The 24906-nt window shown below is 42.1% G+C and overlaps 2 protein-coding genes and 1 non-coding gene across 3 annotated transcripts; 2 read left to right on the plus strand and 1 right to left on the minus strand.

The window, feature by feature from the left end:
• Nucleotides 1-1040: 1040 nt before the first annotated feature.
• tob2 (transducer of ERBB2, 2) lies at nt 1041-6112 on the minus strand. The gene is made up of 2 exons (XM_085453643.1): nt 5868-6112; nt 1041-3538 (listed from the first exon to the last, which is right to left on the minus strand). The coding sequence occupies exon 2, from the start codon at nt 3334-3336 to the stop codon at nt 2125-2127; it is 1212 nt and encodes a 403-aa protein (XP_085309769.1). The 5' UTR covers nt 3337-3538; nt 5868-6112; the 3' UTR covers nt 1041-2124.
• Nucleotides 6113-11315: 5203 nt separating this feature from the next.
• znhit1 (zinc finger, HIT-type containing 1) lies at nt 11316-18465 on the plus strand. Its single transcript, XM_085453644.1, has 7 exons — nt 11316-11381; nt 11723-11785; nt 14647-14744; nt 15277-15352; nt 15884-15963; nt 16050-16219; nt 18049-18465. The coding sequence occupies exons 2-7, from the start codon at nt 11761-11763 to the stop codon at nt 18068-18070; spliced, it is 471 nt and encodes a 156-aa protein (XP_085309770.1). The 5' UTR covers nt 11316-11381; nt 11723-11760; the 3' UTR covers nt 18071-18465.
• A 5615-nt stretch (nt 18466-24080) lies between these two features.
• Nucleotides 24081-24163, plus strand: trnal-cag (transfer RNA leucine (anticodon CAG)). Its single transcript has one exon. It is a non-coding gene; the product is annotated as a tRNA-Leu (tRNA).
• The last annotated feature ends 743 nt before the right edge of the window (nt 24164-24906 follow it).

Consider the following 24906-nt stretch of genomic DNA (forward strand, 5'->3'; position numbering starts at 1 on the left):
TCATTTTCAAAAACTAATATAAAAAAAAAAAATGGTGGAAATAGATTCAAGATCAAAAAGAAAAAGAAAGAAAAAAAAAGCCTTTTCCCTCACAACTGTAACATTTACAGAGGTGTACACTTCACCCACTCATTCCCTCTGAAACAAAAACAACTAAAGCTTGCTGCATATGACAGTAATGCCACATTGCAAAACCAACATGAGGACAAGACAAGGGTCCTTCTAGTACAAAAATATCTATAGTCTGAAAAACATTAACAAAATAACAAAAAACTAAACTAAACAACCAGCCAACCAAGAGTGAGACTGACTGCATCTCTTTCCCGTTTGTGATGCAAATGTAGCTCATTGGAGTTTCCAAAGCATTTCATGACATCTGAATAAAATGTGCAACAGCCAAACGGAGGGCAAAGGAACAGTTCGGCATCGGGAGCCTGGTAATAAAGTGCTGGACCGCTGGACGTGGACATGTGGAGGTTACCCTTCTCTTTCAGGGACGAACCAACAATGACATCAGGCCCCGCTGTTAAACTGCACCAATACAAACATCAGATCTCTGACAAGCTATCCAGTGACACGACAGATGCCACAGAAGAACACTCCTCATTGCATCTCTGTTCGCATCACTGCAGCTGGGAAATAAATTTAAAAAAAAAAAAAAAAAAAAGAAAGAAAAAGAAAATAAAGAGAGCAACCTGAACTGTACAATTCTGGTTTTTCCTTTGCAACAGCCGGAGGAGCAGAGATCGCTGGAGAATTTTAAGAGGACTGAGAGAATAGTGAGCCTTTGGCTTCAATACCATTTAAGCCCATCAGAAACGTGCTCTGGGTGTTAAAGCGTTGCTTTCTAAGCCAGTACACCCTGAATGGCACAGGGGGCAACAGAACCCTCTAGCTGCTTCTCTCTCTTACCGTCTCCCTCCCTCCCTCCTGTCCATGCAGAGGAAAGCCTCTCCTTCATAGTCAAAGTCATGCTAAGCCATTTATCACAATCCCTAATGCTGAGCTACTGCTGCATTCCCACCCCCCCACCCCCACCTCTCATCCTTCCTGCCTGTTCACCTTCATATGCTGCTGACTGGTGTATGTTTGAATATGTGTGAATATGTGTGAAACCATAATTTGCATCTTTATGTGCACAACTGGCCTAATCAGCAGATGGTTATCGCCTTAAAATTCAAAAGATTCATTTGTTTTCACATTCATAAAAAAAGGTACCCCCCCCACCCCCAAATCCATTTTGCTGACCTTCACAGCTGCAATTTCCCTTGACAGGTACAATACATTCAACTACATTACTCTTAGCGCCTCGATTCTCCCCTTAGCTGCCCTTGCTTCATTGAAACCCCGGTCACGTGCCCATTCCAGCTGATGATAACCTGCTTTCAACATGCGTCCACCAACAAGACTTGAAATATGCCCGTGCGTCAGGTTGTTTCAAAGGTAACAGGGCTTCACTGTGCAAGCAACGAGTCTCTCAATCACTCTGAACCACGACCAAACAGAAGCGAACTACATGCACAGAGAGCAGAGCCCCTCCACCAACCCCACCCCGTATTTGTGGCAAGTAGGGCAGAGCAGATTGCAGAGCAAAGTGCTGAGTTTTCCACAGCCGTCGTTCCCTGCAGGACTTGGCAAAGTCCTTTTTCACAGCATGACAGTGCAGTGCAAAATGGAGCTATACTAGAGTCCACTAGACTACAAGTCCCAAAAAACAAGAAGAAAAAAGGAAAAAAAAACACTCACGTTAGCATTCATTGCAAAATCATAAACATGAAATTGGAGACGGCAAAAAGGTGGACAAAAAAAACAACAAAAAAAAAAAAACAACAACAAAAAAAACCAAAAAAAAACAGAAGCACCCATTCCAAGCCAACACAAATACAAATAACGGGTAACAGCAATGGACACAGGAAGTAGGAGCAGGGTGGGGTTTGGGGCGGGTTATAGAGATACCAAACAAATCACACTAAATATTTAGTGGACATTGTAAATCTTTGTAGTAAAACTAATTCTTAACACACATTAGTATTAGAACAATTTGTTAGAAAAACTGAAAATATCAGGAGGGTCTTTGCCGTACACCCAACTGCTCCTGCAACAATTCTTATTACAAATGAAGGCTTAGTTGGCCAGCACGACAGGCTGGAAAGACTGGCTGGGATATTGCAGGTTGTAGCTTCCTAAACCCTCAACAAATGGTGGCTTCTCCATGTAAGAGATCCCTCCACTGCTGCCAATGATGCCCACGCTCTGGGCAGGAGGGCTGGAGAACGGATCAAATGGTGGGTGGGTGTTGATAGTGTGCGAGGGCTGGAAAGGGCTGGTAAGAGGCTGCATGGGCTGGGTGTCTGCATCAAAGTAAAGAGGGCCTGGAGATCCAGGGTAGACAAACTCTTTGGCGTTGGGGGAGAGCTGGCTGTGGATGGGACCCCCGAGGGAGTGCAAGGAGAGAGAGAGGGGCTTGTGCTTAAGCAGCTCTGGTGCTGAGATGGTGGTAGGAGAGCGGGAGAGTATCCTCTGAGATGGTGGTACGATGACACCAGAGCCTGCAGACCCTGACCCGGCCCCACTGCACTTCTTCATTTTGGTGGAGCCGAATTTGGTGGCGGCGAAGCTGGCAGTGGTGAAGGTGATTGGCTGTGGACGGGCAGCAGGAAGAGCAGCAGGTGGCTGCTGAGTGGAGAGGTAGGGCAGACCGCCGCTCGGAGGAGAAGGAGTAGATGTGTTGGAGGAATGGATGCTGGGATCGGTGGGTGTGCTGGAGCTGGGGTAGCTGAAGATTCCAGGGCAGGACTGGGCAGATAGGGGTGTGGGAGAACTGGAGAGGGATGGCATTAAGGAAGGAGATGCCTGACTTCCAACTGGTACAAACACTTGAGCATCTGGATTAAAGCCCAAGCTCTTGGCATCCTCCATCTCTGCATCTAATTTAGCCTCTCTGATGACCCCTTCGGCCGGCTCGCTGTCACAACCGAGGCCAGGGGGGGACTCCAGATAGAGCACTTTCACCGCACCCTTCTCTCCAATCTGGTAGGACACCTCATAAGGGTCAATCCACACGCTCAACTCTGCAGGAACATTTGCCCGCACCTCCTCCGTGTCCAGCCCACTTCTTTTGGCAGCCAACTCCACCACAGGGTCCCTCGGTGCACCCAGGTGAATGCAGCGGAAAGCAGAGCCCCTCAGTGGGGCCTCGGGGTACCAGTGACCCTCAAAACGAGAAACTAGTATCTTCTCCAGCTCCTCGCCAAACAGGTCGGCTCGTCGACGAGGCAGCTTGTTGTACAGGTAGGACACGATGAAGTTGAGCGCGACCTTCACTTCCAGATGCATGTCTGCACCGGGTTAGTGCCAGTGTGGGAACAAAGTGTTCAAAGGGGATGAGATGAAAGTGAGGCAATGCAGTGGCAACAAATCTTTTTGTCCCCCTCTGGCTTATTGTGCAGTGTTTGATTCTTTTAGTGTCACCATGGTAAAGGCACCTTGAAGGCAGAGGCTGCAGGTTACAGGCTGTTTTGTGTTGGCAGGTCCTCAACTATGAAGACAAGAAGAGAAGAGCAATATAACTTTGTGTGAAAATGAGGAATTTGTTTTTTCAGCTGATCTCTCACAACAGACAGTTAATGTGGTATTTTTGGAATACAGAAAGACGGGGCTACAGGGGGATTGTAATCAGAGTATTATTTTATAGTGAGCTTTAAAAAAAAAAAAAAAAAAAACTCAAGTCTTACATACAAGACAATTACCCACACATAATGCATCACAAGAGAAGAAATTCCTGCCACTACTTTCGATACAAAAAAAAGAAAAAAAAAAAAGCCAAAATCCTAATGGAGTCATAAGCTTCCAACAACACTGAAAAATGCATAATACATGCACCTGCCAACCAGTGCAAGCATCGGGATATCTATTCAAATGCCTACTGGTATTTTTTATTTTTTTTAATTACAGTAGTGATATGAAGTATAACTCCTGCATCCTGCAATCCTAAAATTTACCCTTTTATATTTCCTGTTTATCAGCCTCAGGGTGGATGTAACAGATGCTGTGCACTTCGTAAATCCTGCATAATCTGAATGCAATTGCATGAAGTGCTTCTTGCTTTAATACACAATCGTACAAGAGTCCACTCGTCACCATGCACATTCCCACTGAGAGCAACATTATATGCATATCATAATACAAAAGGATGTACCGGAGAAGATGTGTAAAATGGAAGGACAGTTAGCCGACTCCACAGAACACAGTTTCCCAGAATGCACTGAATGTGTTCAACACCACCCCATCTCCCTCCCTTCACCTCTCCTCCCCTCCTCCTTCCTACATGCACACAAACAATTCACTCACATTCACTTCCCTGCCAGATGGGGATTCGGAAGCTAAGATTAGAAAAATGCCTCAGATTAAAGGTAATTCTAATGTTGCTACAGATAAAGCTGCACAGCCTGCACGCAGGGCTGCAGGGGTGACACAAAACCACAGGTCTTGCATTTTTCCCCTTGCATAAAAAAGGGTGACATTGAAGGATAAGATGGGGGCTGTTAGGATGAGGCTATAAGTAGGGGCCCTGTTTTTGCATCATCTGAGGTGCAAATTCCTCACCTTAATAACGAGTTACACTGACAAAGAAAGGACTGCACCGGTCTTTTACCTGAAACAGCCATCATCAGTGTCTCCAAAAACCTTGAGTGCACAAACCTCTAAGCCACCTACTGCATTTCCCACCTCTCATTTAAAAAAAAAAAAAAAAAAAAAGGGAAGCAAGCAGCAAGATACACAAGATCCAATGTCAAACAATGACATTAGAGAAACAGCTCAGCTGTTGTCCACAGATGTGTGGCTTTCAGAGTGAAATCTGAGGAATACAAACAAGACTCCAATCTTTCCACAGACACAAGCCCCACCACCTTGCATAACTGAAACATTTGCATTTTCACTGGCAGACTTGATTCTAGTCTTGTTTTCCTTCTCATCAGGTCATCAGCAGAATCTGGGGTGGTATTTTTTGTTTACATGCAGGCATTAGTACAGCGCTGACACAGTACTGCTAAACATCCACTATATACCAGACAAGCGGCACAGCTACACAATTTGCTATGAAAATAACAAAAACAAAAAACCGTGTATAAGGGCAGCAGAGGGAGGCCTGCATGATTGCCTAGAATAAGGATATGAATGTTGCAGGAATTTGTACTCGTGTCCCTCACTTACCAACAGAAATTAAACTGTCTGCTACTTTAATTTTCCTTACGTTTGGAATTTTGTGCACATGTGCCTCCTTAAAAAAGAGACAAACATGGACAAATGTCTTCAATGTTTGCAAGAACGCATTAAGGTCTACCTGGAGAAAGCTTAGTGACATTTGCGAGTCAAAAGGCAGTGGACCAGAGAAGACATTGGTTTAGCTGATGTGCAAGTGGAGAAGCCTTCCCTGGCAAATTGTCGCTGTAAATTAAATTATAAAGCTAATTAAGTGATGAGCAGCCTATCGACCAAGTATCTGAGGAACGAAGGCGGCAGCCCCCCCTCTCTCTCTCTCGGCATAAACACCCCCGCAAGCACAGCAGAAGGAAAATAAACGTGAGCTGAACACACTCCGGGAGGCTCGCTTTAGCTAATCTATAACGGGCTCGGGCAAAACAAAAGCTGTGTCTTTCCAGGGGCTCAACCCTGTGCACCTTCTCTAACGGACAGCTAAAGCTTCTAGAAGAACAATAACAGCAACATCCCGCTGTCAACAAATTTTATATATTTGTTTACATTTTTTACAGTCCTTGCATTATCAGGGACTGTAACATCCAGTCCTTTTTTATTGAACATAAAAGCAACCAATCCCGCGCACCGGCTGACGGTTAATTACTCACCTAGCTTCACTGATGTACTAGCTTGTCTTTGTTTTTTTTAAATTCCCTTACGAGGACTCCGATTTCATGTGTCGACTCACTGGTTCAGATGCGAAATAGTTTACATTTTTTTCACCATCATAAATATATTTTTTTTTTCTCCCCCACAGCTGCCCAAATAATTGAAAGCCTCTCCAAGGTTTCCCCACTTTGTCTTCAGCTGACAGTTTGCATGGAGGGTCCAGTAAACTTTGCTGTTTGACAACCCAGCGTATTTATACAGTGTGACTCGCCCACACCCCCGTGACGACAGGGACTACTTTCTTCCCATTATTATCTTTTCAACATAGCGGTTCTGACGCTCCTGTCGAAGCATAATGTGCTCCTGTCGCCACTATATTATTATCTGTATTTCATAGGTTTAGTTTATCCAAATTTAAGCTGATAAAAATAAAAGTGACTCCTTAATTTCTGCTCAAATAGCATGGTGTTGATTAATCAGTTTTCTCGAATAGCCAAAAAGCCAAACACCCCACTGTATAGTCGGGGAGTGCGCTTTTCCAGCTATTAGAACATTATAAATGACCCAGCGCGATCTAGTTTCTATGGTGGAGGGATATTTGTAGTTTCATATGGTGCTGAACAATTTACTAAAAATATAAGCAGTGACAGCAACAGAGTCCTAATTGGCGGAGATAGGGGAGGACCCTCACCTTATTGGACTACAGCCGCTAAAGCGACCAGACTTTCATCAAGGGCTTGTGGGAAATGGTGTTCATGTTGCAGAATTACGTGGTTAAGATAGCAGTAAAAATATTGCGCGTTTGTTGTTTTTCTCTTTTTCTTTTAAATTTCATTTAAACAATTATACAGTTATGTATATGTAATATTTTTTCATATAAATGACAAAAAAAACCCATAAACCGAAAACAAAGCTGAAAAGAGCAAAAATTAAAAATGAACAAACAAACAAAAAACAAATAAACAAATCAATATTATTAGTTCAAACATTTCTTTAAAATTATTTTACATTTAAATGTATTGAATTTAAATGTAAAATAATGCTATTGAGCATTTTAGTTCCCCACTGTGTGTGTGTGTGTGTGTGTGTGTGTGTGTGTGTGTGTGTGTGTGTATATATATATATATATATATATTTTATTCATTCATTTATTTATTTATTTTAAAACTTTTAGCTGGATGTCAAACAACACAAGACTCTTAAGCATATTTATTTAGCAAATTTCGCAATGGTATAAGCATCAGCAGTACGTTTAACTTGAGTAATGATGCTGGTAGAAAAAACTGTCAACTCATGTTTTTTAACAGATGACTTAAAACACTAAACTCTAATATCACTAGTTTATTTTAAGTTTATAAGAATATAAAAACTGGTAAGATGGTGAGTTTTTCTTCTCACTGCCGTGTGTTATGTTGTAGTATCCATTTATCGTGTATGCTACTTAAAAATGATTACAATGAAACAACTGTGAAAATGTTTCATTGTAATCATGAAATAAACCAGATTTTTACTGTCTGCATCTTTTACTGTTTTTCTGCTTTTGTTTACACCAACCTTAACAAAACCCACCAACATCCAGAGTTACCTCACTAACAACGTGGAGCAATAACAGTGTACTTAGCTACTTTTTTTCCCTAAACACAATCAGCTGACTGAGAGAAATGCCTGTAGCTCTCCACTTGGTCAGTGTGAACCTTGAAGATGTATTCCATAGACACCTTATACTTGTATTGCCTTCACTTACATCCGACACTACTATGTTCTATTTAAATCCAGGTTCCTTTTATAGTTTGCAGTAAAATTTTTTAAACCATTGCTCAACGGACCAGAAGTGCAAGTCACTCTTTACTGACACATTGTAGATAAGCTTGTTTTCGGACAACACAACTAACACCCTCACACACTCTTTCATTTAGAACTTCACATTCACTCTTTCATTTAAAACTGAGATTCTAAGATGTAAGCAGAAATGCTCAGCCAGGAGCATGTATCCCCACTTTCACAATCCTTCAAAAAAAGTAGCACAAAAAGATAACTGACTCAACAATGGTAAATAGAGCCACCCTAGGCTGATATTTAAGCCTCTGATTGAAGAAAAATGTGTTTAATAATTCAACAAATCTCCCACCTTCAACGCATGTACATTTAAATTTTGGAACAGGCTCAACATTGCTGTTGTTTAATGTTTTTTAGCTGCTCTCAAAAGTCATCTTATGGCTTTAATACTTCCAGCTGATAAGGACACTTACTGCATTTCAAATGAACGCCCAAAGGCTTTGAATATTCACTTTGTCTGTAATGACAGTATCAAGCTACAAAGCAGTGTTTTTACTAAAATTCAACATTTTCAGATGTCTGTGTTTTGTTTTTTGTTTTTATTTCACTGTAACAACCCCCAGAATGCAATTTTTCCCCATTTTTTATATCTTGTGCTTTTGTAGTGAGGGTATCGTTGTCACTGTGTTTTGTACTACCAGCTGTTAAAAGAGCACATGGGGGGGAGCTCTGCTTTTACTTTGAGCAGTCTGTTTTTATTTTGTCTAGTGAGTGTGTATTTTCAAAGGAGATCTGCATCAGTTTGATTCTGTTAACACAAACTTCATGTGAAGTTCACAACAGAGATAAATAGATTTAGAGTTCATTGTGTATCTAAGACATCCCTGCAGTTTAACCAATAAAAGTGGGTATCAATTGCATAGCAGTGAAAATCTCATATTAGGGTCCATAAACAGTCTTGAACTAGCAGAACAGGAATGATAAAATGGTAAATGGCCTGTATTTGTATAGCGCTTTACTTAGTCCCCAAGGACCCCAAAGAGCTTTACACTACATTCATTCACACACACGTGATGGCAAGCTACATTATAGCCACAGCTGCCCTGGGGCGCACTGACAGAGGCTGCCGGACACTGGCGCCACCGGGCCCTCTGACCACCACCAGTAGGCAACAGGTGAAGTGTCTTGCCCAAAGACACAACGACCGAGACTGTCCGGGGCTCGAATCGGCAACCTTCTGATGACAAGACGAACAGCCAACTTTTGAGCCACGATCGCCCCTGCAGAAAAAAAATGCAATACATCTGCACCTCTGTATCCATGCTAGTGCTGACCCACAATGCAATGGTTGTGCTCTTAGCTAAGCTCTGGTCATGTGACCATCACAAATTCTACCTCAACCAAACTTCACAGCACTTTGCACCTTATAACTTTTAACAAACACTTATTTTGTAATCACATATTTTAGACAGGTTTTCAATCAGTGCTGCCCTTTTTATTATCTTGTCTAATACATTTTAACTCTTTCCAACAAATAAATGAACTAAATTAAACATGAATCTATCACAGAAAAATAAACACCTTTATTTAACTGTCTCACAAAGTAGAATAACAGTGATTCTAATAACAGGAGTCACTGAGAGCCTGTACAGAGTCTGACTTTCATGAGTGTGTGAGTGTGCGTGTACCATGTTTAGATATCTTTCTGGGAACCAAAAGTGGGAATGTTACTATACTGATGTGGACCAACAGTTTTTTATGGGGACAAAATTCTGGTCCCCGTGAGTTTGAAGACATGTTTGAGACTCAAAATGTGGTTTTAGTGTCAGGGTTACAGTTAGGTTATGTTTTTGATCAGGGGTGTGTGTGTGTGTGTGTGTGTGTGTGTGTGTGTGTGTGTGTGTGTGTGTTAATGAGAGCACACACAGGACACTAGACACTGATCTCTGAATTTTTTACTTCTCGCCTTTGGAAATTCCACCATAGGCATGAAGGAGAGATTGGAATTACAGATTGGACTTTGATTTGGTTTTATTTCTGTTCACCATCATCATCATTATCATCATAATTACTGTGTTGGATTATAATTCTGAGAAGGATTTCGACTTCCATTATTCTCAAGAAGATTCTCAAGACTTCCAAGGTTTTCTCAGCTGATTATAGCTTTGAGAGAAGTGGGATCAATCAAGGAATCCTGCTTTCCTGATTAATTCCATGAACACAGAGCACTGAGGTGGAACACATCTTCTCACCACCAGCCTCTCCCCCCCAAAGACAAGAACAAAGTCAGAATTACCTCAGTGGGTTAATTAAATAAGTTGAATTGAGGTGATTTGATTATTCTTTATTATTCTTTTTATTTATTTTATTTTGCTTGGCTCCTGCCAAGCAGTTGTAATCAAATCCAAACTGTGGACATTCCCTTTTAAACCCTTGTAAAACAATAAACATATAAAGCTGGGTATAAATCTATATTAGCCCAAACAGCTCTAATAGGTTGCTCTAGCCTTTAGCTCTAACCATCTCAGATCAACAACTACCACGATTTAGAGAGGAGTGGCCATAATAGATATGATTAATAAGATTTGACCTGCAAGGCTTCTCGGGTTTCTTCATATCAGGGCAAGCAGGGAAGACACCTGGATGTCAGGGCAGTCAGGCTGGACGAGTCTCCTCAGTCCCCTCAGTACGAGGGAGAAAGGATAAACCGTTTTGAGCCGTGTGACGTATAAAGTGACGTTTAATGACCAGAAAAAAATCGTCTTTTACGTTCCAGACCTGAGAGCAAAGCTGCACATGTTGGGGAGGTTGTCACAGGAAATTATGCTCCAGGCCCGAGAACGTCGGGAGTGCCTGTGCAACGGAGGGACGAGGCTTACTTCTCTTTAGTTTCTATATGAATCAGATCAGGTTTTCAATGCATGCAGACATAAGTGATGTAAGTCTCAGGTAAAACTACTGATATCTCTTAACTGCTGCATCATTTACAGAGCAAAGCTTAGCTGGACTCTCAGCATTAAGAAAACAGTGTCTGTGTCTTTTCCTCCAGGGCTCGGTCCTCATTAGAAGCGAATAAGTTACATTTAAAAGATCAAAACAGGTTTCCCAGGTAAAATATCTTACCTTTACTTTAGATGCCCCTCCCAAATATAAAACACAAGATAAATAAGTTATAACAATAAGCTAAAATACATTTAAACTTATCAGAGACTGTTTTTGTTTGCTGCACATACTTTTCTGGACTCTGTTTTTCTCACTTAAATTATTGTGAAACCTCTTGAAGCTTCCACAGTGATGATGATGTACAATCAGGCAATTCAAGGTTTGTGATGTTTTTATGAAATTAAATGTGAGTTTTACTAATTCACAGAACTTTACATAATGGCTGCGCAGTGACTTCAGCATGACCTCTTTCATTACATCTGACTCTTCTCTTTCCCTCCAGCCTGGCAGCTCCATCATTCACCACATCATTGTCCAATGAAACCACTATAACTGAGTACAATATATCATCTCCAGGTGGCAATTCTACTATGGTGGCCCTGAGAGGCCAAACAGACTGCAACTTAAGAAAACATCCGCAATAAGAAAAACACTGCAAAAGAACACAAAACACAACGGAAATAGGAAAAAACAAAACAGAAATAGGAAAAAACAGATTTCCAAAGGCACAAGGGAAGTGTTTCTGGGGAGACAATAACCTGACGGACCAGTTGCAGGAACCCAAAACATGCTAGGTGTGTTTTATCATGATTCATATAAAACTGATGACAGATTTTTAGGCTAATAGTTAGGCTTACACACTTACCTCTCGTCTTTTCTTTCCTCACAAAAACGGTAGATCCTCCACTTCTGTTGAGTGTCTCCCAGCGCAATTCTTAGCATATTTTGGTACAACAGACTGAAGAAAACGCTCAAACTTTATTTAAAATAACAAACATAAAACACTCACTTCAGAAAAAAGTAGAATTAGAATGAAGTAGAATGAAGATCAGCCATCAAAATCATCAAAAGTTGTCACCCTTTAATTGTCCTATCAGCGGTCAAGATGACAAACGCGCTTCGTTTGCTCTGACAGGGACTTACACGGCCGCCGTACAGAGGACGTGAACAAAGATGGTGCTGGAGAAGAAAGGTTCCGGTGAGTGTTGGTCTGTTTGAACTCTTTTTTTGAATATAAAACACTGTCATGCAGTCAGACGGTGTAAAAACACTTTAACAGAGAGCCCCTCTGTTGTTCTATCTTCTTTAACTTGGAGCTCACAGGGGAAACGTTGGTTTTAAACTCAACTCCGGTTTGCTGAGCGGTTCGTGTTGTTTACTGTTAATGTTATTATTACTGTTTTTATAGAGCTTCAGGGTTTTATTCTAACATATACATGTTAAAAAGGAATAGTCCAGTTATTTAAAAAAAAAAACAACCCCAACTTATAGGAGAGGATCGACCGTAGGTGATGTTACTTTACGGTTTATTTAACCAGGACCACCTGAAGGATTTTGGGTGTTTCACTGAAGTAAAAGATGTTTTTTGGGCTCCAGCTGTGAGCCGAATTTAAGTTAAGTACTTAACTGGTTCAGATTTTGTTTGATGAGCTTCCAGACAATAATACGAGAACAGAATGAGATAAATTTAACGTTTTCACAGTGCGGTATGGTTTGATTGGAAGGAAACACTAAAACTACTAGTAAAGGGTAATTCAGGGACACACCAGCCAGCTTTTTCCAGTCCTAAATTGATAGCAGGCTTTTCTGCTGATAGTTTCTCCTTTCCCTGCTCTCAGTCTCACTGTGAGTGCATCTCCTCACACACGGAGTGGAGCAGAGAGCAGGGCTTGCAAAATCGCTAGCCCGACGTCCCGGGGCTAGCGATTTTTCCAGTCGGGCTACCAAAATCTATCTCTGCCCTGCCCGTCGGGCTATTGTAGGAAGGGAAAATATATGTCAATGCTTTTGCATTCTTTCGGAAATGTAGCTGGGTAATTATGTCATTGGCATCGGTGAGCCACTGTCAATATGTGACATATTGAAATCGCGTTTGAGTTTGCGCTTGTTTTTTTGCTTTCACTTTGCAATCGCGCGAACTGTGTATAGAGAGCGACAGCACTGATTGGTGAGTGATGATAATCTGTGCACCAATTCCTCTGACATCGTCTTATTAATCGTTAGCTTACTATGCAAACATGACAAGTGAAGTCTCCCGCAGCAAGCTTAAACATGTGAGAGGTTGATCGCAGAGAATCGCTGACCTGTGTGTGTGTGTGTGTGTGTGTGTGTGTAAAAGCAGCAGGATATATATTTTAGTTCTGCTGAGCCAAATAAGACAGGGTCAGGGTGAAGAAGTGACAGCCAAAGAAAAGCTTACCACCAGCCACCGTACAAATCAGACTATAAGGCAAAAAGAAAGTGCAGCTATATGGTTTCATGGACAAAAGAATTTCTGTGGCTGCAATATGACGAGCTATATAACCGGGGCTGCACATAAGTGGTCCGCAGGTGCGCATTCGCTGTCAAAAAAAAACAAAAAAAAAACAAACACAAGATATGAAGTTGCAACGCGTGTTTGCATACATAAGATTTTCTGGAGGACAGACATTTGTTTAAAACTCTTAAAGATGTCGAAGAAGCTCCTTTAAGCAATTACTTTGGTGTTCCTCCACCTCCAAACAAATGTCAGAAGGAGTCCGAACCACAAAAGAAGCGCGTATTCTCGGAAAAGTGGTTGCAGGAGGTGAGCTGGCTTCAAACAAATGATGAACGCACAGAGATGTGGTGCAGAATGTGCCGTGAAAATCCCACTCTAGCGGACAAAAACAGTGCTTTTTATATGGACGCAAACGCGCGTTGCAACTTCTTATCTGGTGCGCGTCTTTTATTTTGACAGCGAATGCGCACATGCGGACCATTTATGTGCACCCGTGTAAATAACATAATGTTCTGCCGGGTGTGTTGTTGGTTTTCTCTCGATTTCTGAGTCGATAAGCGCCTTTGTTACTGGGACCAGTCATTTTAAGAAAGGCCCCCATTAGAACCCATGAGAAATGCAAGAAATGCATTATTGCTCAGTCTGCAATATCTTTCCCAGAACAAACACCAATTGCAAATAACATACTAAAAATAAACCTGAAAAATCTGTTTAGAACAGCGTACTATGTTGCAAAGAGTGAACTACCACTGGCAAAATTTAGCAGTCTTTGCAAACTTCAAAAAGCAAATGGCCTAGATCTTGGTTCCACTTGTCTCTTACCCGTGACATCAGTGGAAATTTTAAATTCAGGATCTGACACAGACGGATTCATGTCCTACACAGTTCTTACAAGTTCATAGAAATTTCTGTTCAATTAGAACCAAGTATTTGAGTTGATGATTGTAATTTTTATACAATGTTGTAATTTGTTTTTCAACAATTTTTTGATTAATGTTTTGTTTCCTTTACAATATTATACTTTAATGTATAATATTATAAAGGAAACAAAACATCAATCAAAAAATTGCTCTCTTTTTTATTCGAACTACTTACATTTATTTTGGGCTACCAAAAACTGAAGAGTCCCTGCCTGAAGGGCTACCAGGGATTTTGAAATTTTGAGAGCCCTGGAGAGAGATTCTGAACATTATGTTGCTGTAAGTGCATCAAAGCTTCCTCCCAGGAGTCCCACTGAACGTGAAGAGAAGGTGAAGCCGACAGGGAAAACATCACCATCACTGGAGCTTTTCAGCATGGTCACACTCTGTGTTTAAAACGTTTGCAGACCCTTAAGCTGCTACTGTGGCAGGTTTGAAATCCCTTAAACTGCTGAGCCTTTGAGCTTTCAGCTGTTTTTTCCTGCTCAGAATGAACCTCTGTGAGGTGACTGTGTGCTGTATCACAATTAGCAGTCCTGATGATTTCCCTTTGGTTTACATGCTGGAAAAACTACACAGAACTTTATAGAAATGAGCTGAGTCGATGGGTCTTTTATCACTGATACCAACTGATGGAAACTGTGTGTTTGGATCCAACAGCTCGGGTGGAGGCTGGTCAGCGCAGAGTTTTGGATGAAGCCACCAGACAGAGGAGGCTGACCCGTCAGCTGGAGGCTCTGGAAAAAGACAACTTCCAGGTCCGTGTCTGTAATTTAAAGTTGACTGACAGCTTTTCTGCTCTCACTTCCCTCTAACATCCACACAGAGCTCCACTCTGTACACGGGGATCACTTCATCCACCTCGCATTCACATAGAAACAAGCACAGGTGGAGATTTTAAGCAGGACTTCTTTAGAAATCCTCTAACATTGAATTGTGCAGTTCGGGGGACTAATCAGAAGAAAGCTCAGAGCTCTCTCTGTGTATGTCACACATTATAGTAACCTGTAAGGCGCATGAGCTGCTTGATCACTGATGTTCTGCTTCTGTCAGGGTCAGAGGTCACAACCCTCTAACCCTCTTTCACCATCTCCAGCTGCTCGATGTGGCCTTAGAGAAACTAGAAGTGGTGAATGAACATAGGTAAACATGGTGTTGCTATAATGAAATACAATGATTTTAAACATGTCCACCTGTTAGTGATGCTGATTGGCTCATGTATGTCTGACGGGCTGTTAATAAACAGTCTGTATTATTGCTTAGTAATGACATCTTGTTTTGTGTTTCCAGGACGACCCTCTGTCCTCCCTTCCTCCCCCAGGTCCTACTGCCCGCCTACCTGCATTCAGTGAGTCTGAAGAACCAGGTGAGTTTTTCACCGTCCAATGTGCACATGAACCCTACACTTTTGACACTTTTTACACGGTAGCAGCTGAAATCTTTATTCCTTGAAACTTGAGTAGCTGTATATAGGCTGGTACTTATAAAATACTTTTCTACTCTAATTAAGTATTCAAAGCACTTTTCACATGGTTCACACAGCTCTGAGATTTCTTGTATTCACAAATTAAGGCATATTGGACAATTCGAGGTTCATCATCCTTCCTGATGATACTTTGGTATCCAAACTGGAGAAGCTGAGGTCTAAACCACTAACCTTCTGATGAGCCACTCTCCCTCCTGAGCCACAGCTGGCCCAACAGTAGTGATTAGAAGTGGAAAATTACAACCAGATCAAATCCTGTTTAAAAACCTGCAAATATTTTTCCATTGTCACCACACCGACCAATTTAAAAACTGAAAAGTCCATATTAGGAAACGTGTTTGTGATTAAAAAATCTTCCAAAAAATCCTCTAAACATTCTCTGTCCTCCTTCTTCTCTGTCTGTGCGTCCAGAGAAGAAGAAGAGAAAGACGAGGGGCGACCACTTCAAGCAGCGTTTCAGGAAGAACTTCACCACGCTGCTGGAGGAGGAGGTGAGTCAGACGCCCTCTCTCCTCTCTCTGATTGGCTGAAAGGTGGTCGTTAGCTGACCCACTGTCTCCTCTCCTTTGATTGATAGAATCTCTCAGAGAAGCCAGAGCCTAACTACCTGTCAGCGGCGGCCCCGCCCTCCTCGCTACCTGCACGCCACTTCTGCTGCGTCTGTGGGTTCCCGTCGCACTACACCTGCACCACCTGCGGGGGGCGCTACTGCAGCACCAAGTGTCTGTGCACACACAGAGAGACGAGGTAAACACACCACATGTTTTTTGGAGATCTGGGGCCTGTTCTTCGTACCTCGCTAAGTAAGTTAGCTGGATTAGATTGTTGACGATTTCGCGTGATCTTGGATCGTTCGGTTCCCCGAAGCTCATCCGGGACTTGCTGTCATAGCAACAGAGCCGTAAGCGTAAACCTGCTCGGGAGCAGGTTTACTTTATGTAAACAGGATTAGATCGCGGCCACGCAGGTATGTCCGCTTCATTTATACGAAAGCAACAGCGATATTCCACACCTGTTTCACCATAAATAAATATTATCAATGTAACTAAAGATAATGCAGCATTTGATCCTTTCATTGATTTCACACAGATACATACAGGTCATTTCCTAAAAAAGGGAAATGTACTATTAACATTCTATTACATGTATGTGATTATTACAGATGTAATTCATATTTCAGAGTAGTAATTGCAAATCACTTCGTGTAATCAAGATGAGAGACCACGGCTATAAAAGCGAAGGTGGATTTGGGAAGTCTGTCACAGCCATGTCCTGTCCGTTTACGCGAGCCACCCATTGAGGAAGGTGCAAGATTGATAAGGAGAGTCCTCAGAATTCAGCGTATATTGCGGGACAGACAGGATCCTTTAGCTCAGCGCGACAGTGTGCTCATTGAGAGATATCGATATTCCCGTGAGGGTATTATTCACTTAACCAACTTGTTGACGAGGGGGTGCAGGACCACCACCTGTCTTTTTTTTTGCTCTGCCCTTTTCTTGGTTGCTGTTATGAACAAACAAACAGAGTATTTCAGGGTCTCTTTCCAAGAGACGAAAAGCAATATAAGTGATAAATATTACCATTCTGTAGAATATTCTTATATTCCACTTTTACTTGTTCCCATGTTCTAGTGGGTCCTGTTGTGGCTCTAATGTGAAAGGGGATATAATATAACAATATAATATAATGTAATATAATATTGGATAATATAGTGTAATATAATAAATCTATAAATAAATAACAAAGTGACTGAATAGTGGTATTGTCATGCGCTTTGGGTGCCTTGAAAAGCGCTATATAAACCCACTCCATTATTATTGTTATTATTGAATTACTTACGAGTTTGATTTGTCAGCAACTTTCTGCCAGCCCCTCTCTCCTTGCTTTTGCAGCCTTTGCAGTGTTCCCTTGCGTTTTAATTAAACTCTGAAACTCCTGAAATCCCTCAATCAAGAGTTCTTGCTCTGCTGCCGGAAAATACCTTCGACATTTTCGCCGACCAATCAGCGGGTTGCCGATCAATGTTTCTACTATCGATGCGTAGCCCCTTTTACGACACCCAGTGATGTCACATTACTGCGTCCAGCTGTACTAATCGTCAACAACAGGTGTGTTCGGGGAACCGGATTAGCGAGCTCACGGTTAGCGCGATGGTTTGGTCTTGGATGTTTCATTTGATCTTGGATGTAGTAAGCGACGTACGAAGCACAGGGCCCTGGTTGCTCAGGTTAGATAGATGCTCAGCATCAGTTACCATGACGATGTACCAGGTCAGAAGTTTACCTCATGTCAGCGAGTTACTTCTCCAAAAAAGGGCCGCCTCTTGTGACTGGATGGATTTGATTTTGATGGTCTTGGTTCAGTTTTGGAGGGTTGCTGTAAGAACTGGAACCACTAAAAGCAGAATGAGGACACCCATCTCTAAGATACGGAGATTATCTGCAGGATCAGGCTCATTGAAACAGACTTTAAACACTCTTTGACGCGCTGTGATGTCACCATCTGAAGAAACTGGAAAATCTCCTGACCAGAGTTCATGCTTAACAACATCTTTTTTCTCCTGTGTGTCTCTGCAGGTGTTTAAAGTGGACGCTCTAACTGCCACTGCCCTGGTGATGGAGGTGAGGGTTGCATATGGGATGCATGAAACTGCATCATAAAGAGAGTCTGAACCCTTTGTGCCTCTGCTGGCTGCTGTGAGAGCAGCTGGACAGAGACTGACATGTGCAGGTGGACAGGAGGCTTCTTGTGATGTCGCAGCATTGCAGATTCACTCGGGAGATTTGGCTGCTTCAGTATTTCTGTATATTTTTCTTTACTCTGTCAGTTCTTTGTTTACCTGTCATAACTTAGCTCTGGTGCAAATGAAGATACATGCACGCGTTTGTTGCAACATCATCATCATCATCTGAGTGGGCAGAATCAGATTAATTGTAAATATCTGTGTAACTTTAATGTTTTCTTCATATTTCAATAAATCAGATCTGATTTCACACAGTCTCCTAATCCAGGACTCCTACTCGATCTACAGCATCCATCTGCAGTCATGTTTCTGTCTCTATGAGCCGCTCACATCACTAGAGATTTTTCTAAGTACAGGTCATTCCACATTATTTCATTAAACGCCTCCCACCTGACCATCAAACATCTGCCTGAAAAAAATTCCAGCAGAAAATTTTAAACAACATTTCTTACAAACTCAAATTGATTAAACTTTGCTTCAGAGAATAAAGAGGCAGACTTAAAGTCAAAGATTAAATTCCATCTAAGGCTTAGATATAATTTAATCTTTGACTTTAAGTCAAAGCTTAGATTCTAAGCTGTTGTTTGTGTCAGACAGAATTTGATGCTGGCGTTGGCCTGATGGAAGAGTTACAGTAACTCAGGGGTGGGCAACTCGAGGCCTCAAGGACCGGTGTCCTGCAGGTTTTAGATCCTTGATCCAACACAGCTGATTCAAATGGCTAAATTACCTCTTCAACATGTCCTGAAGTTCTCCAGAGGCCTGGTAGTGAACTAGTCATATGATTCAGGTGTGTTTACCCAGGGTGATGTCTAGAACCTGCAGGACACCGGTCCTTGAGGCCTGGAGTTGCCCACCCCTGCAGTAACTGCTGGTTGTTCAGTGAGAGGAGCCAAAAAACACACGTTTACAATCCATTTCACTTTTATATAAGTCTGAAACAAAAGCTGCCAAACACCTGCAACACTTTATTTTCTGAGCTTCAAAAAAGGTCTTTTGACCTGCAATAAACACCTGCACTCTGCTGTCACACTCACACATTTTTGGGATAAAATATCTTAATTTCAGGAGCAGGCGCACGCCTCCAAACATGCCCTTTTCAGTTCTTATCTATGTATATGATCCCTCAGCTCTACAAGCTGTTCGTTGTGGTTTTCCTGTCCCCCCTTCAGTCTTTTCACTTCTTCACCTCTCGGAAATAAATAAATAAATGGGGATCTGCCAGGCCCAGGAGCCGCCGCCAGTCCTCTCCGAGGCTTTCCCCAAATCACAAAAATACTGTCAAAACTAAAATGAGGATGTGGGCGCACCTGAGTGAAATAAGTGGAAGTTGAATGAAGCTCCACCCCCTCATGTCACACTTCTGAGAAGAACGAGGAATGAGGCTGTTCCACTTCTTTATTAAAGACAGACGCACAGACGATCAGACTGAGTTCAGAACAAACTAGCTTCTTCCTGTGAGTCAGCTACAGGAGAGAAAAGTGGAAAACTCCAACACTGCTGCTTCAAGCTGCTGAGGCTCCACACACTGAATGTGAGTTTGAGCAAAAACACGACTCAGTGAAGGTAGCAGAGGAGGGAGGGGAGCCAGGACTGACTGTACTTCCTGTCTGCTGTTTTCAGCTTCACTACAGACTCAATGGCTTCCAGATCAGAGGAGGATCTCTGCTGTCCGGCCTGTCAGGAGGTCTTCAGAGATCCTGTTCTTCTGTCATGTAGCCACAGCTTCTGTAAAGACTGTCTAAAGAGATGGTGGAGAGAGAGAACAACACGACTGTCCAGTTTGTAAGGAAATATCAGTGTATGAACCACCTTTAAACCTGGCTTTAAGAAAACCTGTGTGAGTTGTTCTTACAGGAGAAAGATCAGAGAGCTTCAGAGGCTCTCTGCTGTCTGCAGTCTGAGAAACTCAAACTGTTCTGTCTCGACCATCAGCAGCCAGCGTGTCTCGTCTGCAGAGACTCAGAAAAACACACCAAGCACAGATTCAGACCCATCGATGAAGCTGCACAACAACACAAGAAGGAATTTAAGGAAACTCTGGAGGCCTTAAAGAAGAAGTTAAAGGTTTGTGTAGAAGTTCAAGTGAAGTTTGATCAAACAGCAGAACACATTAAGGTCCAGGCCCGGCACACAGAGAAGCAGATTAAGGAGCAGTTTAAGAAGCTTCACCAGTTTCTAGCAGGCTGGCCGCACTGAGGGAGGAAGAGGAGCAGAAGAGTGGGATGATGAAGGAGATGATGGAGGTTCTGGGCAGAGCGATAGCAGCTCGTTCAGACACAGAGCCACAGAAGAGGAGCTGAGAGCTGAAGGTGGCTCATTCCTGCACAACTACAAGGCTGCAGTGGAAAAAGTCCAGCGCTGCCCCCTGCTGGATGATCCACAGCTGCCCTCAGGAGCTCTGATAGACTGAGCCAAACACCTGGGCAACCTGACCTTCAACATCTGGAACAACATGAAGGACATGGTCTCCTACACTCCTCTCATTCTGGACCCAAACACTGCTCATCCAGACCTTATCCTGTCTGAAGATCTGAACAGTGAGAGAAGGAGCGAGGCAGCGGCTTCCTGATAATCCAGAGAGGTTTGATTGGTTCTATTCTGTCATGAGCTCTGAGGGCTTTAACTCAGGGACTCACAGCTGGGATGTCGAGGTTGGAGACAGTACAAGCTGGATGCTTGGTGTGGTAGAAGAGTCTATCAAGAGGAAGGGAAACAGAGTCTGGATTTTGGGGAGTAGTGGTCTGTTTAGGTAAATACTCAACACGCTCACCATCAGCTGGATTCACTGCTCTCTCGGTTCAGAAGAAGCTCCAGAGGATCAGAGTGAATCTGGACTGGAACAGAGGAAAGCTGTCGTTCTCTGGGCCCAATACTAACACACACATACACACCTTCACTCACTTTCGCTCACAGGATGTTTCCATTTATTCAAACTGGGGATGATGTGAAGGTGTTGCCGTTGAAGGTGTCAGTGGAGCAGATGAGTTGAGGATGATTATATTTCTCATGTTGTTTCCTGTCAGTGAGTTGAAGCTGTTAAACTGCAGCTGTCCTCCTGCTGCCTCTTGGTTCCAAAGCCCTTTGTTTCTTTTTTAGTTCTCACTGTTCCTGCTCTCCACCTTTTCACATTGAAAATCATTTCACTGTTTCTCACTGAATGACTCCCCAAACCAGATTTGAAATTCATCAAGTTTCTAATCATTACAAGTGGTTCATGTTTCTATTTGATGTGTGTAAATGGAGATGATTTAGTTTGCTGGGATATGGACTGACATGTGTTGAATGGGAGGAGCAGATTGTTGTTGTCTTCTTGTCTGTTTATGAAAACAAATATATTGTTGAAACAATGATTAATTTTTAACTCCACATATGAAATGTTTCTGATATTTGAATTCTGTTTGATTAGAGACTTTCATCATAACACAAATGAGATTTTAGTGTTTTACAGTTTTTCGCGATTGCTTAAACACATTTCTTGAAACTATGCCTCATATTCTCAAAACAGGATAGGGCGAGAGGCGGGGTACACCCTAGACAGGTTGCCAGTCTGACACATAGAGACTGACAACCATGCACTCACAATCATGGGCAATTTAAATTTTTCAATAACCTATCCCCCCATGCAAGCTCCACACAGAAAGAGCCTGGCCTGATGGTGGAATTGAACTCAGGACCTTCTTTCTGTGCGGCAACAGTGCTAACCACCGTGCTGCCTGACATCGGTGCAATAAATTAAAAACAATATTTCCAAAACTGGCAAGTTATGTTGCTTGTGGTTCTTCCCCTCAATGTGGGCAGCACACACAGTGCTCTAATTTCTCCCCTGTACTTGTGCCAGTTTCCCACAAGTACATTTTTGTGAGTTAAAATCTAACAGGCAGAAGGCAAATGCATTTGGCACGATGTTGGTGCCGGCGACTATAAATCGCACTGTTCACACAAACACAAACCCTGAGGCTTCATGCATTAAAGAAATGCACATTTACATTCCATGTGTCAAAAAAGAAACAAAAAATCCAACTTAGTTTAAAAATACACAAAAAGGTGAAAAGTGTGTTTTGCTGCGTTAACTCAAGTGGAGAGTAAACATCAGCCGTCATTAAAATATGTTCAGAGTTTTGCAGACTGATAATGATGCATCTCCTAAATCATGACACATTGATTTTTACTGCATTTGTAATGTGAATGTATCAGTATTGGTAGTACCAGTAGTAAATGTATATACTTGGTGTTGGATGGATATCAAAATTTGCAGTACGACACACCACTAACATTTAGTGGAGTCTGTGAATTATTTTAAAAGCAGTTTGGAACTTTTTTGTTCAAACATCCTTTCTGTTGATAATTTCACAGAACTTTCTGTTGTTGTTGTTGTTTATTTTTAAGCTACCTCTCCCTTATCCTGCTTCTGCCACAGGTTTCTTCCTGTTAAAAGGGAAATTATAGATTTTGCATCTCTGTCATAGATAGCATGGCCAATAAGGGCTGAAAGTCAAGATGTTTGGTCCTGAAGATGTTTCCCAAGTGACTCCTGAAAAACAGCAGCACAGAGAAACTTTCAGCACCTTTAGCAGCAATAACTTGAAGCAATGGTTTTCTGTTTGATTTTATTGCTGTCTCGCATCACTGTGGAGGAGGAATTTCGACCGACTCTTCTTTACAATGTTGCCTCAGTTTATTGAAGTTTGGGAGTATTTGTTTATGCACAGCTCTCTTAAGGCTGCACTAAAGGCTTTCCATCAGGTTGAAGTCTGAACTTTGTCTGGGTCATTGCATTGACTCTAGAACACTTTGGTATAAAGAGAAATTCATGGTGAACCCAATGACTGAAAGGAGCAGAGGTCCTGTGGATGTAAAACAAACCCAAATCATCACTCCTCCACCACCCTGATTGACAGTTGGCTTGTGTAGCTACCAACCATGGGGTGAACAATGGCTGATGTTTTTCTTCTTTGAGTTGTGTTAACAAACATCTTAAAGCTTTAGACCTGCAAAACCTTCTGTTTTTATAGACATGTTCAACACTAGCTGATGATAAGTCAATCTAGAGCATTTGCATTAACGTCTGTTTGCTTTTTACAACTTCAGTTCTTTTTTCACTCAGTAGGTGGCAGCAAACTACAAACAATGGCTGCATTTTACGCTCATCCGTTTTCATTAGAGGCAGAACTCAGAAGCACATCCAGGTTTAGGTCTACTGCTTGGTGCTACACAAAAACAGGCTGAACAGACTGAAACTCACATGAACTTTGACAAATTGAAGTAAGAATGTCACTTCTGCTCTTCAGTTTTCTCAGAAATGCCTACACCTAAACCTAAACCTACGGATATGTTCGCGAACTTTTTCTCTTAGTCTGGAAATACTTAGTTAGCCCATTACTCAATTGAATTGATTATCATGACCCTCACTAATAGTCACTCAATAAGTTAAGAGTAATGTGCAAAACCCATTAACCAAAGCAGTATAAATATTTAAACTTTTAGCAAATCCAGCAGCTTAATTAAGTGATCATATGGTCAAACGGCTTGTCCATTTTTAATATATCCCACATAGGAGAAGAAGAGCAGTCATGGAGTTTTTGCTCCTCATGTTTTTTTAACAAGTCCAATAACCTGATAGATGTTTGCTGAACATTGTGGTTTACATCAGCACCTACATTAAAACATAAAAACCCTGTTTTGTGTGGGCTGCTCAATACCATAAAGCAAGACCTCTGAACATCTCAGTTTTTACACACACACACACACACACACACACACACACACACACACACAGACACAGTGTTTTATGTGCTGTTGTCTGTACCGTTGCCTAAAATAGAAATGTTTAAAACTTCTACATGGATGTCACATGATACAGTTGTCAAGATGGCCGAGCGGTCTAAGGCGCTGCGTTCAGGTCGCAGTCACCCCTGGAGGCGTAGGTTAGAATCCCACTTCTGACATCATGCCTTTACCGATTTTCCCGGAGGAACCCACCCAAGTTCCTCTGCAGAGCTGTGCTACAGAGCAGAAGTTCTATCTAATCTAAGATTCTGTGTGGTGCAAAGCAAAAATAAAAAACTCCCTCCAGGCAGAAGCGCTCCATTTTTGTATGTGGGGAAAACAACACACACCGAAAAACCCAGGAGACAGGCTGGCACCAGAACACCAGGGATGTGCCCCGAGATGAGTGTGAAAATGTGATTATCAACAAGCCCACCTGGGCTTCAGGTAGGCCGCACGCTTGTCCAGAGTTCACTTTGTCTTCAAGCGTTTTAATTTAAAACATCAACTGAGGCCTACCCCAAGCTAAAAGAAGGCAGATTATGTTCTCAGACAAAGCAAGCAATGAGGGCGAAGCAGAGAAAGTACCTGCACAATACATTCACATAAATCAAAATGGAATTTCTTTGAGGACACAAACATCTGGGGAGTAAACAGCTGTTTCAATACCTAATCACAGATTGTGCTCTCTGTTGTACACGTTTTTAGTAAGGCATAATTAACTAAAAGGCTAGAGAGATGAAAGGATGCCAAGCTGATACCAGGCCTCAGTCACATGGATTGTTTCTTAAATTCTGAAATTAAGTGGACATGCAAAAAGATCTGACACTTCATATATTAAACTGACGAGAGGCTGTGTTCACCCGAGAAAGCTCCCAGAAATTTGAGCAAATGTTGGCTGTGAAGTTTTTACTCAAACCAA

Source organism: Copadichromis virginalis, linkage group LG4 (assembly GCF_057382275.1).
Source record: "Copadichromis virginalis isolate Kocher_CV1m ecotype Utaka linkage group LG4, C_Virginalis_male_GT1.1, whole genome shotgun sequence".
NCBI classification, from domain to species: domain Eukaryota; kingdom Metazoa; phylum Chordata; class Actinopteri; order Cichliformes; family Cichlidae; genus Copadichromis; species Copadichromis virginalis.

What these genes read in the sequence shown, in the direction of transcription:
- tob2 (XM_085453643.1), bottom strand. Translation starts at nt 3,336, where the DNA reads ATGCATCTGGAAGTGAAGGTCGCGCTCAACTTCATCGTGTCCTACCTG.
- znhit1 (XM_085453644.1), top strand. Translation starts at nt 11,761, where the DNA reads ATGGTGCTGGAGAAGAAAGGTTCCG. An exon ending in GCTGGAGAAGAAAGGTTCCG is followed by an intron (nt 11,786 to 14,646) that starts GTGAGTGTTGGT and finishes TGGATCCAACAG; the next exon opens with CTCGGGTGGAGGCTGGTCAG. An exon ending in CCACGCTGCTGGAGGAGGAG is followed by an intron (nt 15,964 to 16,049) that starts GTGAGTCAGACG and finishes TTTGATTGATAG; the next exon opens with AATCTCTCAGAGAAGCCAGA.